This window comes from Stegostoma tigrinum, chromosome 24 (genome assembly GCF_030684315.1).
Source record: "Stegostoma tigrinum isolate sSteTig4 chromosome 24, sSteTig4.hap1, whole genome shotgun sequence".
NCBI lineage: Eukaryota > Metazoa > Chordata > Chondrichthyes > Orectolobiformes > Stegostomatidae > Stegostoma > Stegostoma tigrinum.
Window position 1 is genome coordinate 45,614,470 of NC_081377.1, and position 15,297 is coordinate 45,629,766.

At 44.9% G+C, this 15,297-nt stretch overlaps 2 protein-coding genes across 2 annotated transcripts in view; one reads left to right on the top strand and one right to left on the bottom strand.

Annotated features, from left to right (window-relative positions):
* On the bottom strand, positions 1 to 13,700 carry tmem234 (transmembrane protein 234). Its single transcript, XM_059654418.1, has 5 exons — positions 13,645 to 13,700; positions 10,950 to 11,101; positions 6,951 to 7,017; positions 4,266 to 4,358; positions 1 to 1,303 (listed from the first exon to the last, which is right to left on the bottom strand). Exons 1-5 carry the CDS (start codon positions 13,655 to 13,657, stop codon positions 1,227 to 1,229), a joined length of 402 nt encoding a protein of 133 aa, XP_059510401.1. The 5' UTR covers positions 13,658 to 13,700; the 3' UTR covers positions 1 to 1,226.
* Positions 13,635 to 15,297, top strand: part of eif3i (eukaryotic translation initiation factor 3, subunit I) — a 19,438-nt gene continuing 17,775 nt past the window's right edge. Inside the window, exon 1 of the mRNA XM_059654417.1 lies at positions 13,635 to 13,755. Coding sequence (XP_059510400.1) covers positions 13,753 to 13,755 — 3 coding nt within the window. The 5' untranslated portion in view covers positions 13,635 to 13,752. The remainder of the gene's footprint in view (positions 13,756 to 15,297) is intronic.

A 15,297-nucleotide genomic window follows, 5' to 3' on the forward strand; every position in this document is an offset into this window, starting at 1 on the left:
TTAACATAAACACTAAAAGATAGTCTTTTATTTAAATTAATTCAAGTCAAATACATTATATCTTTCTGGATGATAAACGTTATTCAAAAGGATCCCTTCACAATAGGTCATTCCCTGTGATCAAAATGATTCCCTATTTAAATTTTGTCCAATTTGCTCTTCAGATTCACAAACCCATCTACTTAATACAGGAGATAAATTATTTCCATATCCCAGAGCTCCATATGGGAAACTCCCTGTATTTTCTATCCCCATTGTAGGCAAACTGATCAAGACATGCAATTAGTTGAGAAAATCTTGGAAATTCCATAGAAAATATATAGATTTCCACCGGGTGCTCCGGTTTCCTCCCACAGTCCAAAGATGTGCGGGCTAGGTGGATTGGCCTTGCTAAATTCCCCGTAATGTTCATGGGTGTGTGGGTTATAGGGAGACGGGTCTGGGTGGGATACTTCAAGGGGCGGTGTGGACTAGTTGGGCCGAAGGGCCTGTTTCCACACTGTAGGGAATCTAATCTAATCTAATATCACGTGTCTATGATTTTATGTATTACATAATAGGGCAATTTTGTACATCAGTACCTGTACATTTATAAATGTATTAATACCATCTAGTGGCAGGAAGGAGGCATCACAATTTTAAAAAAATACCAGTCACATGAGATTATTCAGGAATCATATTTAAAGGGTCAGAGGACGGAACACTGACATTGTCTGAAATTACTATTCAACATTATTTATTCACTGGAGTGTAACTATCTGTCTACAGCATGACTTTCAATCTTTGATGGTCAGTATTGCAAAGCTTCTCACCTCACCGGGGGCAAAAAATACACATCATTGTTCTATAAGCAGGAAATGGTTGTTCCTCCCATTCAATTTAATAAGGATCAGTAGAAGGTCTTGATCTAAAAATGCTGACTTCCAAATAAACAGAAATCAAGAACTGAAACGACTCTAATCTGACACCTGACTGAAGAGAGCTACAGTATTTTTTTCTCCGGTACAGGTCTCTGATGTAATGTAAATATACCAACAGTGGAGCAGTTTCGTATCTTTAAAGTGTTTGTCTTGGAGAGTGATTCATTCTGCTCCAATTCGCAGCTACATGCAGATAACAGTTGTTCTCGTTTGCCATTCTTCACTTCATGTCATCCTTACTTTACAAGTTGATCAAGCACAGCAATATGACCAAAAGCTCGATTTAATCCTTTAGCTGTCTTTGTGTCAACTCTCCTTGTTGACTGTGCTGGCAACACACAGAGTAACACCTACAATAATCAGCAGCATTCCTACCAGAGCCTCTGCAAGAGAAATGGGAAAAAGCATTTTGTTGGAATTACTTGACAAATGTAGAACGAACAAGACTCTCAATGCTACTTCAATGCTGTTATTTACAAGATTTACAAATCTGCTGTTAAGCTGTCTGCTCAGAGAGTGGACAATGCAGTGATGCAAAGCTGGACATGTAATATAATGTGGATAAATGACAGCTTTTGGGAACAAAAATTTGAAGGCAGATTGTTATCTGAATGGCTAAAAATTGATAGAGGGGAAATGTGTAACAAGACCTGGGTACCCCCTTACTCCAGTTGCTGAGGTAAGCATGCAGGTGCAGCAGGCAGTAAGGAAGGTAAATGGTGTATTGGCCTTCATAACGAGAGTATTTGAGTACAGGAGCAGTGATGTCTTGCTGCAATTATGCAGGGGCTTGGTGAGTCAATATCTGAAATATCGTGTACAGTTTTGGTCTCCGTATCTGAGGGAGGATGTTCTTGCTATAGGATTTACCACATTGATTCCTGAAATGACGGGATTGATGTATGAACAGAGGCTACATCAGTTTGGACTACATTCGCCGGAGTTCAGAAAAATGAAAAGGGAATCAGAAAAACCTATAAAATTCACATTTAGACAGAGTAGGTGCAGGAATGATGTTGCTAATAATGGGGGTGTTCAGAACCAGGGGTCACAGTCTAAGGATATAGGGTAAACCATTTAGGACTGAGATGAGTAAGAATTCTTTACCCAGAGAGTGATGAGCCTGTGAATTCACTACAACTGAAAGCAGCTGAAGACAAAACATTTGCATGATTTCATTAAGGATTTGGATACAGCAATTGGGGTTAAAAGGATCAAAGGGATACCAGGAACAGGGTACTGAATTGAATGATCACCTATAATCATAGCAAATGGCAGAGCAGGCTCAAAAGGCCAAATAAGGCATCTGCTATCTTGAGCTTTGGGTATCTACCAGAAGCTTCCTTTCCCTTCTTACACAATTCTGTACATCCCCTGCAACTGTTGGTCCCACCCTTCATCTTTACAGCAACACGTTGGCCCTGTGCTCTTGTTATTATCCTTATGAGAGACTTTCAGTGTTCTGATGTGGATTTTCCTGCAAGTGGCTATCTCCTGTCCACTTTGGCCAAATCCCATCTTGTCTTATTAAAATTGGCCTTTTCCCCAGTTCAGAATCTTTATTTCTAACTTGTCTTAGTCGTTATCCATAATTAGTTGAAATTTGACTAAATTATCAAATTACCAGACTAAATTGCTCCCCACAGCTAACACCTGGCCAGCCTCATTTCTTAAAAATTAGGTCCACCAAATTCCCTCTCTTGTAGAACATTTTCATGCTGGCTCAAAAAGATCTCCTGCAAGCCCCTGCTAAGCTTTTTACACTTTGTCTATCCCATTTAATATTGCAGAAGTAGAAATCCCCTATTAATGTTACCTGATTAGAGTCATAGAGCTATACAGCATGAAAACAGATCCTTTGGTCCAACTTGTCCACGCTGACTAGATATCCTAAATTAATATAGTCCCATTTGCCAGTATTTGGCCTTTATCCCTTTAAATCCTTATTATTCATATACTCATCCAGATGCCTTTTAAATGCTGTAATTGCCACTTCCTCTGGCAGCCCATTCCATAAGCACACTATTCACTGGGTGAAAAAGTTGTCCCTTAGGTCCCTTTTAAATCTTACCCCGCTCACCTTAACCCTATTCCCTCTAGTTTTGGACTCACCCACTCTGGGGAAAAGGCCTTGGATGTTCACCTATCCACGCCCCTCATGATTTTATAAAAGTCTATAAGATCACCCCGCAGCCTCCAGCACTCCAGGGAAGATAACCCCAGCCTATTTAGCCTCTCCCTGTAGCTCAAACTCTCTAACCCTGGCAATACCCTAGTAAATCTTCTCTGAACACTTTCCAGTTTAACAACATCCCCCTATAGCAAGATCAGAATTGCATGCAGTATTCCAAAAATGGCCTAAACGTTGTCCTGTACAGCCACAGTGTAACCTCTCAAATCCTATACTCAGTGCACTGACCAATAAAAGCAAGCATACCAAATGCCTTCTTCACTATCCTGTCTACTTGGGACTCCACTTTCAAGAAACTATGAGTCTGCACTCCTAGGTTTCTTTGTACAGCAGCATTAGTTTTCCACTTCTCTGAGATTTGCCTCCATATTTGTCTTTCTATCTCTCCTGGAGTATTTGGAGGTCTATAGTACACTCTAGCAAAATGATTGCTCCTTTTTTTTGTTTTTAAGTTCAACCAAATGATTTCATTTAAGGAACTTTCTAAGTTATCATTTCTCCTTACGACAGTCATTGGCTCCTTGATCGATATTGCGACACTGTCTCCTCCTTCAACACCCTGTATCTTGCCTAAAGAATTTTTGTCATGGAATACTGAGCCCCCAGTCACATCCCTGTGCATTAATTAACAGCCTCAACCCATCTGCCCTACTTGCAAAACACCTAGCATTAAAATAGGTGCCATCCAGCCTTGCCAAGCTCTCTCGTGCCTTGGCTCGATTATATTTGCACTGACTTGGTTCTTCTGTACCTATCTATACATCATATTCTACTGCATCTCAGCACCTTTTCAAATTAATTTAAACTCCAAACAACTGAACTAGAAAACCCCCTGCACGAATGCTGATCCTGTTTCAGTTCAGATTCAACCCTTTGGATTTGCACAGGTTCCATCTTCCCCAGAACCGAACTAAGTCATCCAGGAATATCCCACTTCAACACTTTGGCCATACATTCATCTGTTCTATCCACTTCAGGAGAAACAAGATAAACATATCAGAGAGTAAGGAATACAGGCATAGATTGATGGGTTAGAGGAGGAAGGCTAGGAAGATGCTGGAGTGTAGCTTGAATTCTGACCAGGTCTGATGAGTGAGTGGTTTGATTCAAAACTGTAAATGCCAGGGGCAACAGTGTATTAATGCTGCACTTACGTTTACCACCAATCTCTTCACCAAGCAACTTTCCAGTCAGTAAAGTGAAGAGAAATGTCAGTGAGTTTGATAAAAGCACAGCCAGTGACAGATCTGCAATGAATAGACATTTTTTAAAATTATTAACTAAATTTCTCTCAAAAGCTACAGGAGGAAGTATAATTGTTGCATCCATTATCAACAAATACATCATTAATGTGAATTAAAATATAAGATAAATACATTTTACCCTTCCTTGATCCTGTCCATTTATCTCAAAATTAACATCTTTAAACAAGTTTTAATTTTAGAAGATGTTAAAATTCTGCTTGAAATGGATCTAATGAGACATACCAGCCACTGTTTACAGGGGATGAGGCTCATTCACAGACACAACCATTTGGAAATAATGAGGACGTTTTTTATATTAATTCACAGGATGTGGGTGTGGTTAGTTAGGCCAGCATTGATGGGCCATCGCTATCTGCCACCTTCAGGTGGTGGCGCAGAATCTTGAAGGCCAAGTGATGTAGGTACACACAGGGTTATTAGGAAGAGAGTTCCAGTGACAGGTAATGCAAGGCAATATAGTTCCAAATCAGAAAGGGTTGTGGCTTGGGGGAGGATCATTCTGAGGGTCAGTGGATCCGAAACATTAACTCTGATTTCTCTCCACAGATGCTGCCTGACCTGCTGTGCTTTTCAAGCAATTTCAGCTTTTTATTTTTATTTGATTTACAGCAGCTGCAATTCTTTTGGTTTTTATTTTGCCACTTGTCAACCCAGGCCTGAACACTGTCCAGGTTTTGCTGCATTCAGCTATGAACTGCTTCAGTGTTTGAGTCGTCTCAAATGGTGTTGAACATTGTGCGATCATCAGCGACCATCCCCAGTTCTGACCTTTTGACGGAGGGAAGGTCATTGATAAAGTATTTAGGCCTAGGATACTACAGAGGAATGCCCACAAAAATGCCCTAGAGCTGAGATGAATTAGCTCAAATAACCACAACCATCTTCGTATATGCCAGGTATGACACCAACCAGCTGAGCAGTTTCCGTCTGATTTTTGTTGACTCCAATTTCACTACAACTCTTTGATTCCCATTTGGTCAAACGCTGGCAGATGCACTGGTACAACCTTCCTAGGATGCAGTTTTGAGTACGGACATCATAAATATTGCCCAAATACTGGCAGAGCTCATAGCCACTGCAGCATTGAATGCCATCACCTATTTCTAGATATCACAGAGTGAATTGAATTGGCTGAAGATTGGCACCTGTGATTCCAGAACCCCCAGGAACAGGCTGAGATGGATCATACGCACAGCACATCTGGATGGAAATTGTTGCAAATGCTTCAGCCTTGCCTTGTGTACTCATGTTCTGGGCTCTGCTATTACAGAATTCGGATATTTACGGTGGCTCCTCCAGTGAGTCATTTAATTGCTCACCATCATTAGCAGCAAAGAACATGAATACTGCTAGACAAATCCAACAGGTCTGGCAGCATCTGTGAACACAGAAACTAAGCGATCATTTTGAGTCCAATATGACTCTACTTCAAAACCTTCAGACTCCACTGAAGAGTCCTATCACACTTGAAATGTTAACTCTGCTTCTCACTCCACAAATTGCCAGACCTGCTGAGTTTCTCCAACTTGTTCTGTCTTGTTTCAGATTCCCAACATCTGCAGCATTTTTCTTTTATTTGACCATTTATGACTAGCTGTCGCAAGGCTACAAAGCTCAGGTCGGATCTAATGGTTGTGCAACCATTTAAGCTCTGTCTATAACATGCTACTTCTGCTGTTTGGCACTCGAGGAGTCCCATATTATAATTTCACCAGGATGACAACTTGTTTATAAATGTACTTGTTGCTGCTCCTGACATGCCTTCGTGCACTCTTAATTGTTGCCGGGTTGATTTTCTCGCATTATGATAATAGCAGAATGGGGAAATATGCCAAACTGTGAGGTAACAAATTGTGGATGAATACAATTCTCTAGCTGCTGATGACCCATGACAACATACAAAAATAATTTTTATGCACACATGTTCCAAATTACACTTACCGTCTCAAATAGTTGGAATTCTATTCATTCATGCATCATGGGCACTGCTGGCTGGGCCAATACTTATTACCCATTATATGCCCCAATTGCGCTTGAGGAAGGGGGTGGAAGTTGCCTTATTGAATTGCTGTAGTCAGTTTGGTGTAGATACAGCACAATGCTTGAAGCTTTTTAACCAGTTTTGGTACAACGGTTAGAATTGATAACCCAGGTGAGTTGGACTGATGGGTCTGTTTCTATGCTGTACGTCTCTATGAATATCCCCATGAATTTCAGAAGGCAGTTAAGAGTCAACCACATTACTGTGGGTCCGGAGACACAAAAGCTTGCCTGCCTCAAAGGTCAGTGTATCAGCAGATGAGCTTTTATGCTAATTGTTTCATTATCATCAAAGGACCTCTCATTCCAAATTTTTATCTTTTGAAGTCCGCCATCTGCTATGGTGGGATTCAAGCTCCAATCTCCAAAGCATTACCTGGGTCTCTGGACAATACCACTAACCATCGCCTTCCCTCTAGGAACGGGAAAAGCCTCAGAAACTGACAATTGATAAAGAAACTGCAGTAAATAGCAGTGCCTTCAATGAAACATCAGTAATGTAAATCATTTATTAAAATGAATACGGACACTGACCTGTAGATGCCAAAGTGTAGTAGTAGATGACCGATCCACTTTGGTTGAGAAGAAAAGGCACTAAATACTGAAAAAAATTAATGAAAGAAAAACAAGAAAACACTTCTTCCAACAAGATCAGAAGATGTTGTTTATGTATGTCTGGAATCTGGAATGGGCCTGGTACTTTGCTCTGCCTTTTAAAATCCTAATGCCAGACAGACTAATCCAGGTAATTGTGGCAGGTATTAATTACTGAAGTTAACTAACAGGAAAATGTGAATCCAGGTCCAGCTCAGAGCCAGACAACACACTGAGATATCCCAGTGGATTTGCTGTGATGACACTCATGTTCAAAGCGCGGATATGTTATTCCTTCCTATGCTATGCTCAAATTGCTATCATGGTAAACAAACCAGATGCATTCAATTTTTTTGTTACAGCAGATTACAGTTGAGTTAGCAATCTTTTTCTTGTTCAAAAGTCTAAATTTACGCTAATGTCAGTAAGTTTGTGGATGACACCAAATTTTATGGTATAGCGGACAGTGAAGAATGTTATCTAAGATTACAAAAGATCTTGATCAATGGGGCCAATGGGCTGAAGAGTGACAGATGGAGTATAATTTGGATAAATGCATTTTGGTAAAACAAAGAACAGGAGCTATACAGTAAATGGTGAGGCCCTGGGAAATGGTGTAGAACAGACAGGCCAAGGGGCTCAGGTACTTAGTTCTTTGAAAATTGCATTGCAAGTAGACAGGGTGGTTAAGAAGGCATTTAGCATGGTTTCTTTCACTGAGTCCACTGAGTATAGGAGTCATGTTGAGGTTGTACAAGACATTGCTGAGGTCACATTTGGAGTTCTATGTACAGTTCTGGTCATCCTACTATTTGAAAGATATTATTAAGTGGGAAGGGTTCAGAAGAGATTAACAGGGATGCTGCCAGGACTGGAAGGTTTGTTATCAGGACAGACTAGGGACATTTTCCACTGGAATATTAGAGGTTCTGGATAACATTATATAGTTTAGGTAAATAGCAAGTGTCTTTTCCCCAAGTGTAGGGGGGTTCAAAGCTTGAGGGCCTATTTTTAAGGTGAGAGGAGAAAGATTTAAAAGGGCCTGAGCGGCTGTCTTTTCACACAGAGGGTGGTTCGTATGTGGGATGCACTGCCAGAGGGAGTGATAGATGCAGTTACAGTTACAATATTTAAAAGGCATTTGGACGGGTATATGAATAGGAAAGGTTCAGAGGGATGTGAGCCAAATGCAGGCAAATGGTAGTTTTGTTTGAGAAACCTGGTTGGCTTGGATGAGTTGGACCGAAGAGTCATACAATGCAGACACAGACCCCATCAGTGGCCTTAATTGGGAACAAAAGGTCTTTGAACCTTACTTTTTAAAAGGAAATCCAAAATGTAGAGAAAGAAGTTGCAATACGCTCCAGATTGTGGGTGGTTAGGCATTAGATTAATTACAAGTAGTAGTAATTGAGAACAAGCATGGCCATCAAGATTCATCATGAACGAATGTTAATCCTAAACTTGGAAAGGAAGGTTTGTTGTGACAGACCACTGGAAAAGCCCAGGGGAAAAATGGGGGCTGTTATGCAATGTTGCAGCACTGGCAGAAGTGATATTCAGAATTATGGGAAAAGGGTCTGAAAACATTTGGAGAAAGCACTTCAGGATGGGAGGGATGTGGGAGCACTTGGAGGTCATTGTAGGTAATTCTGCTAACAAAGCAGTGACAAGAGATTTTCTCCGAATAAAGTTTTCAATATATTATACCTAGCTGTCTCCCAGTGTCTTAAGCATCACTCCTTCTCAATTCATATCACCACAGAGTAACCTGTCTCTGTGCTGACTGTGGAATCTTCATGTCCGTAAACTGCCTATTTGCATTCACAATAACAGCTCCTGTTTAAACATTGTTAAAAGGAGACTAAAAGTTGAAGGTTTTTGTTTTGTTCTTATCAAGAGTGCAAAAAAACTTTTAAAAATGGACATCAATTTATACAGAATGAGAGAAGCATGCTGATTGGCTGGACCCCACCGGCATCAGTCTTAATTCTCAGAGCAGACAGGAAAATTCTGATTCGGCAGTATCTCCATGGGAATGCAGCTAAGATTGGCATTCCTCATGGCCATATCTCTTCTCCATGAAAAAGGTGCAATGTACATATAAATTCCTGTTGACTACATGACACAGGATCCTGAGTATTTCTGTACATAGCTGTGAATACGCGCTCTGCGGGCCCCACTGATGATTTTGGTTTCCAGTTTTACTCTCAGTGCAGACTGACTTATTTAATAAATGATTCGCAACAACAGAATCACATCTAATGGTGGATATACTTTCCTGACCCTAGCAAGCATGGGCTGGTTGAGTGTGAATGGCCTGCTTCCAGTTGAGAATGGTCAGTGGGAATTGTTGTTAATGTGGTTTGTCAGTCAATAGATTTTACGATCTATAGACCTGCCAACCACCACACACCAGGTCTTGTTATCACATGGCCTGCAATTGTTAGCCACCAATAGTTGATATCAGCAGCCATTCATTCTCCTAGGTTGGCCATCATCCCTCCTTTGTCTGTCCAACTGTTCTTCTATCTCTTTGGGATCTAGCTGCACATATTGCTTGCTCCTTACCCCCTCCCATCACCCTATCTTCTGCATTACAGCCATCTCTATTTCCAGCAACAAAAACAGAAGTTGCTGAGGAAGGGTCACTGGACCTGAAATGTTAACTCTGATTTCTCTCCACAGACACAGCCAGACCTGCTGAGCTTTCCAGCAATTTTTGTTTCCGTTTCTGATTTCCAGCGTCCACAGTTCTTTCTGTTTTTTAAAACTCTGGTCAGTTTGAACAGACCAGTCAGAAAGACTGGGGTGCAAACACTAACCAGCTCCAACGATCACAGTCATTCTGGAACAGCTAGAGAGCAGGAGGGAGATCGTGGTAGTAGTAATGGTGTAATCATGGTTGTAATGATGGCTGTGTCAGAGTTGGAGAACTGGGCAACACCAGTAAGAAAATATCAATTCTGCGAATTGTTCTATGGGTTCAGTTGAACAGTTTGGTAAAGTTAGGGAAAAAACAATGAAAAGCAGGAAGGGACTCTCATAATTGCAGCATGCTGGCTGTCAAAAAGCAAGTGCTAAACTTGGTCTTGCGCTAGCGAGTTTTGAGAAGATTTGTAGCTCAGGTTGAGGTTCTGGATGTGAGTTTTCTCGCTGAGCTGGAAGGTTAGTTTTCAGACGTTTCGTCACCATTCCAGGTAACATCATCAGTGAGCCTCCGACGAAGCGCTGGTGTTATGTCCTGCTTTCTATTTACCTGACATCACCAACCCAAGGAAACCTAAACAGATAAATAGAAAGCGGGACATAACACCAGCGCTTCGTCGGAGGCTCACTGATGATGTTACCTAGAATGGTGACGAAACGTCTGAAAACTAACCTTCCAGCTCAGCGAGCAAACTTGGTCTAGCGCTGTTAAGAAATCAACACTGGCTTTGTGGTTTTGGTTGGTGTGGTGAAAGGATGATCATAAAAATCACATTAATGACAAATCATGACTCCGTTTACAACAGTGGTTCAGTGATGAGCACTGCTGCCCCACAGCAGCAGGAACCTGGGTTCAATTCCAACTTTGGGTGACTGTCTGTGTGGAGTTTGTACATTCTCCCCGTGTTGTGTGGGCTTCCTCCCACTGTGCAAAGAAGTGCAGGTTAGGTGGATTAGCCATGGGAAATTGCCCATAGTGTGTCAGCCAAATGAATAAGCCATGGTAAATGCAGGGTTGGGGTAGGGGAGTGATGCTCTTTGAAGAGTCGGCATGGACTTGTTGGGCTGAGTAGCCTGTTTCCACACTGTAGGGACTCTATGATCATTCACTAATTAAATTTTTACTTGAAATAAAGATGGCTAAAGCGAAAACCAAGCGATTCTCCTGCTGGCAGTTCACATGATTTTAGGAATGCAATACAGTACAGCATTTCAAAATAATTTTCTTACCTTGTAATTAAGAAATAAAAACTTCATCTCTACAAAGAGCTGAATGACAACGTTTCTAGACTTAACCTTTTCTATTCCCTCCGTGCCCTTCTTCAGAAAAGGGTTTGTTCCACCCCAAAGCAGTGCCACAAGGAGGAGGCAGCAAACTTCCACTGAAACAAAGACATTGACGAAGACTCTAAGGAAATCACACTGATTGATATTTCAGTTCCATCGGTGACATTTCAAGAAAAACTTTACAATATGAGGCCAAGCCAATATTCACCACAACACGGTGAATAAATTGACAAAAATTGACATTTTCCTAGCTATCATCAGTTTTGAGGAAGGGTCACTCAACCCAAAATGTTAAGTCTGATTTCTCTCTTACATACAACTTTCCTGCAGATATCAGCAAATAGTTTTAAGGACTGTAATTTCTCCCCCTCAGTGATCAAAAAACGCACTCAACTGCACCTCTTGCATTTCCCACGGGTCAGCCCTCACACTCCCTATCCGCAGTAACAACAAAGACAGTATTCCCCTCGTCCTCACGTACCACCCCATCACCCGATCCAAAGCATCATCCTCCGACATTTCCGCCATCTGGAATCTGACCCCACCACCAAAGACATTTTTCCATCCCCACTCTTACCTGCTTTCTGGAGGGACCACTCTCTCCTGGACTCCTTTATCCGCTCCACACTCCGCTCCAGCCCCACCATCCCAGGCACTTTTCCCTGCAACCGCAGGAAGTGCTACACCTGCACCTATACCTCCTCCCTCACCTCCATCCCAGGCCCAAAAACACCTTCCACATTAAACAGGTGTTCATCTGCACCTGTGCCAATGTGGTCTTTTGTATTCGCTGTTCTTGATGTGGCTTCCTCTACATCGGGGAGACCAAGCAGAGGATCAGAGACCGCTTTGTGGAGCACCTACACTTGGTTCGTGAAAAGCGACACAAGAGCACCTCCCAGTTGCAAACCACTTCAACTCCCCCTCGCACTCCCTGGACGACATATCCATCCTGGGCTACCTTCAGGGTTACACTGATGCCGGCCGGAAGCAGGAGGAACAGCACCTTGCATTCTGCCTGCGAACCCTACAACCCATTGGTCTCAATGTGGACTTTACTAGCCTCAAAATCTCCCTGCTCCCAACTGAATCCTAAGACCAGCACCTCCTCAAACCCTCCTCCTTGATCTGTCTGTCTTCTCTCCCACCTGCCCGCCCCCTCCATCCTCATTAACCAACCCCTACCCCAACTCCTTACATACACTCACCTTCACTGGCTCCATCCCTGCCTCCTTGAGCTGTCCATGTTCACTCCACCTATCTGCTGGTCTATCATCATCTCACCCTCTTTCTGTTTATTTCTGAAGGAGGGTCTAGGCCCGAAAGGTCAGCTTTCCTGCTGCTCTGATGCTGCCTGGACTGCTGTGATCATCCAGCCCGACACCTTGTTATCTTATTTGAGAAATGCACAATTGTTTTTCAATAAAGACGGCTGTGTTTGTGTATTTCCTAATCCCAAAGACATTTGATGAACTTGTGGGGACTGAGATGGTTTGAATTTTGAGCGTTTGCTCGTAAGGAGGAAAAAAAGGGAGCGCTCAGTCCTGATATCTACCCAACAAGATCAGAGAGGAGCAACTGACCAGAGGGAGGGAGTGAGTATGGGTGACCGCAGGGAAGGAGGGGGGAGAGAGAGTGACTGCGGGGAAGGAGGCGGGGGAGCGAGTGACCTCGGGGAGGGAGGGGGGGGGAGAGAGAGTGACCGCGGGGAAGGAGGGGAGAGAGAGAGTGACCACGGGGAAGGAGGGGAGAGAGAGAGAGTGACCGCGGGGGAGGAGGGGAGAGAGAGAGTGACCGCGGGGAAGGAGGGGGGAGAGAGAGTGACCGCGGGGAAGGAGGGGGGAGAGAGAGTGACCGCGGGGAAGGAGGGGGGGGGGAGAGAGAGTGACCGCGGGGAAGGAGGGGAGAGAGAGAGAGAGTGACCGCGGGGAAGGAGGGGGGGAAGAGAGTGACCGCGGGGAAGGAGGGGGGGGGAGAGAGTGACCGCGGGGAAGGAGGGGGGGGAGAGAGTGACCGCGGGGAAGGAGGGGGGAGAGAGAGAGTGACCGCGGGGAAGGAGGGGGGAGAGAGAGTGACCGCGGGGAAGGAGGGGGGAGAGAGAGTGACCGCGGGGAAGGAGGGGAGGGAGAGAGTGACCGCTGGGGAGGAGGGGGGGGAAGAGAGTGACCGCGGGGAAGGAGGGGAGGGAGAGAGTGACCGCGGGGAAGGAGGGGAGAGAGAGAGTGACCGCGGGGAAGGAGGGGAGAGAGAGAGTGACCGCGGGGGAGGAGGGGAGGGAGAGAGTGACCGCGGGGGAGGAGGGGGGAGAGAGAGTGACCGCGGGGGAGGGGGGGAGAGAGAGTGACCGCGGGGGAGGGGGGGAGAGAGTGAGTGACCGCGGGGGAGGGGCGGAGAGAGAGAGTGACCGCGGGGGAGGGAGAGAGTGACCGCGGGGGAGGGGGGGGGAGAGAGAGAGAGAGAGAGTGACCGCGGGGGAGGGGGGGGGGAGAGAGAGAGAGTGACCGCGGGGAAGGAGGGGGGGGGGGGGGGAGAGAGTGACCGCGGGGGAGGAGGGGGGGGGGGGGGAGAGAGTGACCGCGGGGGAGGGGAGGCGTGTCCCGGGGTCTGGCGGGAGGCGGGTGTTTTGAAGATCACTCACCGACGGTCGCCATAGCAGCGGGTTACTTGATCCCTGACCCCGCCCAGGGTCATTTCCGGCGGCGCCAGACACATCATTTCCGGGTTCTCTACAGGCTCCGCTGTCAGCATGGTGAGTGTTGGAGAGTAATAATGTGGGTATTAGAGGGACTGAGGGGGCACGGCGAGTGTTAAAGAGTAATAATGGGGGGGTAATAGAGGGACTGAGGGGGCACGGCGAGTGTTAGAGAGCAATAGAGGGACTGAGGGGGCACGGCGAGTGTTAAAGAGTAATAATGGGGGGTAATAGAGGGACTGAGGGGGCACGGCGAGTGTTAGAGAGCAATAGCGGGGGGTAATAGAGGGACTGAGGGAGCACGGTGAGTGTTGGAGAGTAATAATGTGGGTATTAGAGGGACTGAGGGGGCACGGCGAGTGTTAAAGAGCAATAGTGGGGGGTAATAGAGGGACTGAGGGGGCACGGTGAGTGTTAGAGAGCAATAGTGGGGGGTAATAGAGGGACTGAGGGGGCACGGCGAGTGTTAGAGAGCAATAGTGGGGGGTAATAGAGGGACTGAGGGGGCACGGCGAGTGTTAGAGAGTAATAATGCGGGCATTAGAGGGACTGAGGGGGCACGGCGAGTGTTGGAGAGTAGTAGTGTGGGTATTAGAGGGACTGAGGGGGCACGGCGAGTGTTGGAGAGTAATAATGCGGGCATTAGAGGGACTGAGGGGGCACGGCGAGTGTTGGAGAGTAGTAGTGTGGGTATTAGAGGGACTGAGGGGGCACGGCGAGTGTTGGAGAGTAATAATGCGGGCATTAGAGGGACTGAGGGGGCACGGCGAGTGTTGGAGAGTAGTAGTGTGGGTATTAGAGGGACTGAGGGGGCACGGCGAGTGTTGGAGAGTAGTAGTGTGGTACTCTGGAGATTTAGAGGTTACAGTGAGTATCGTTAATTTGATTTGTTGTAGTCCCGTACCTATGTACAGTGAGAAGTTTTCTTTAAGCAATACAGGCAGATCATAGCAAACACACAGATCATAAGGTGTTGAGTTTGAGCGAGACATACAAGGTTATGGCTGCAGAGAAGGTGCATAAAAGCAACATTAACATAAGGTTTGAAGTTAGAGAGGACCATTCAGTAGCCTGATAACAGAGGGGAAGAAACTGTTCTAGAACCTGTTGGGGCTTGTTTACAAGCTTCTGTATTTTCTGCCTGACACAGACGAGTTTGGAAAAGAGAATTGCAAGGGTGGGTGGAGGATCGGGATCTTTGATGTTGGCTGCCTTTCTCCAGCATGCGTAGATGGAGTCCATGGATGGGAGGTTGGCCTGTGTAATGGTCTGGACTGTGCACACAACTTTCTGTCGTTTCTTATGGTCCTGGGCAGAGCAGTTGCTGTACCAAGCCATGATGCACCCAGATGGAATTCCTTTTTAATGTGCATCTGCAAAAGTTGGTGAGGGTCCTTATTGACATGCCAAATTTCCTAAGTCTCGTGAAGAACTCGAGGCATTGTTTTGCTTTCTTGACTGTCGCAACTGTGTGGGAAGACCAGGACAGCTTGTTGGTTATTGCATTGCTTATTAAAGAGTAATGATGGACATAATATAGAGAGGTAATTGTATGTATTGAAAAGTAAGAATGCTAATACTATTTAGATCAGGATGACT

Coding starts and splice junctions, on each gene's coding strand:
- tmem234 (XM_059654418.1), bottom strand. Junction 7,018..10,949: donor TTTTATTTCTTAATTACAAG/GTAAGAAAATTA, acceptor AATTTTTTTCAG/TATTTAGTGCCTTTTCTTCT. Junction 4,359..6,950: donor CTACACTTTGGCATCTACAG/GTCAGTGTCCGT, acceptor TATTCATTGCAG/ATCTGTCACTGGCTGTGCTT.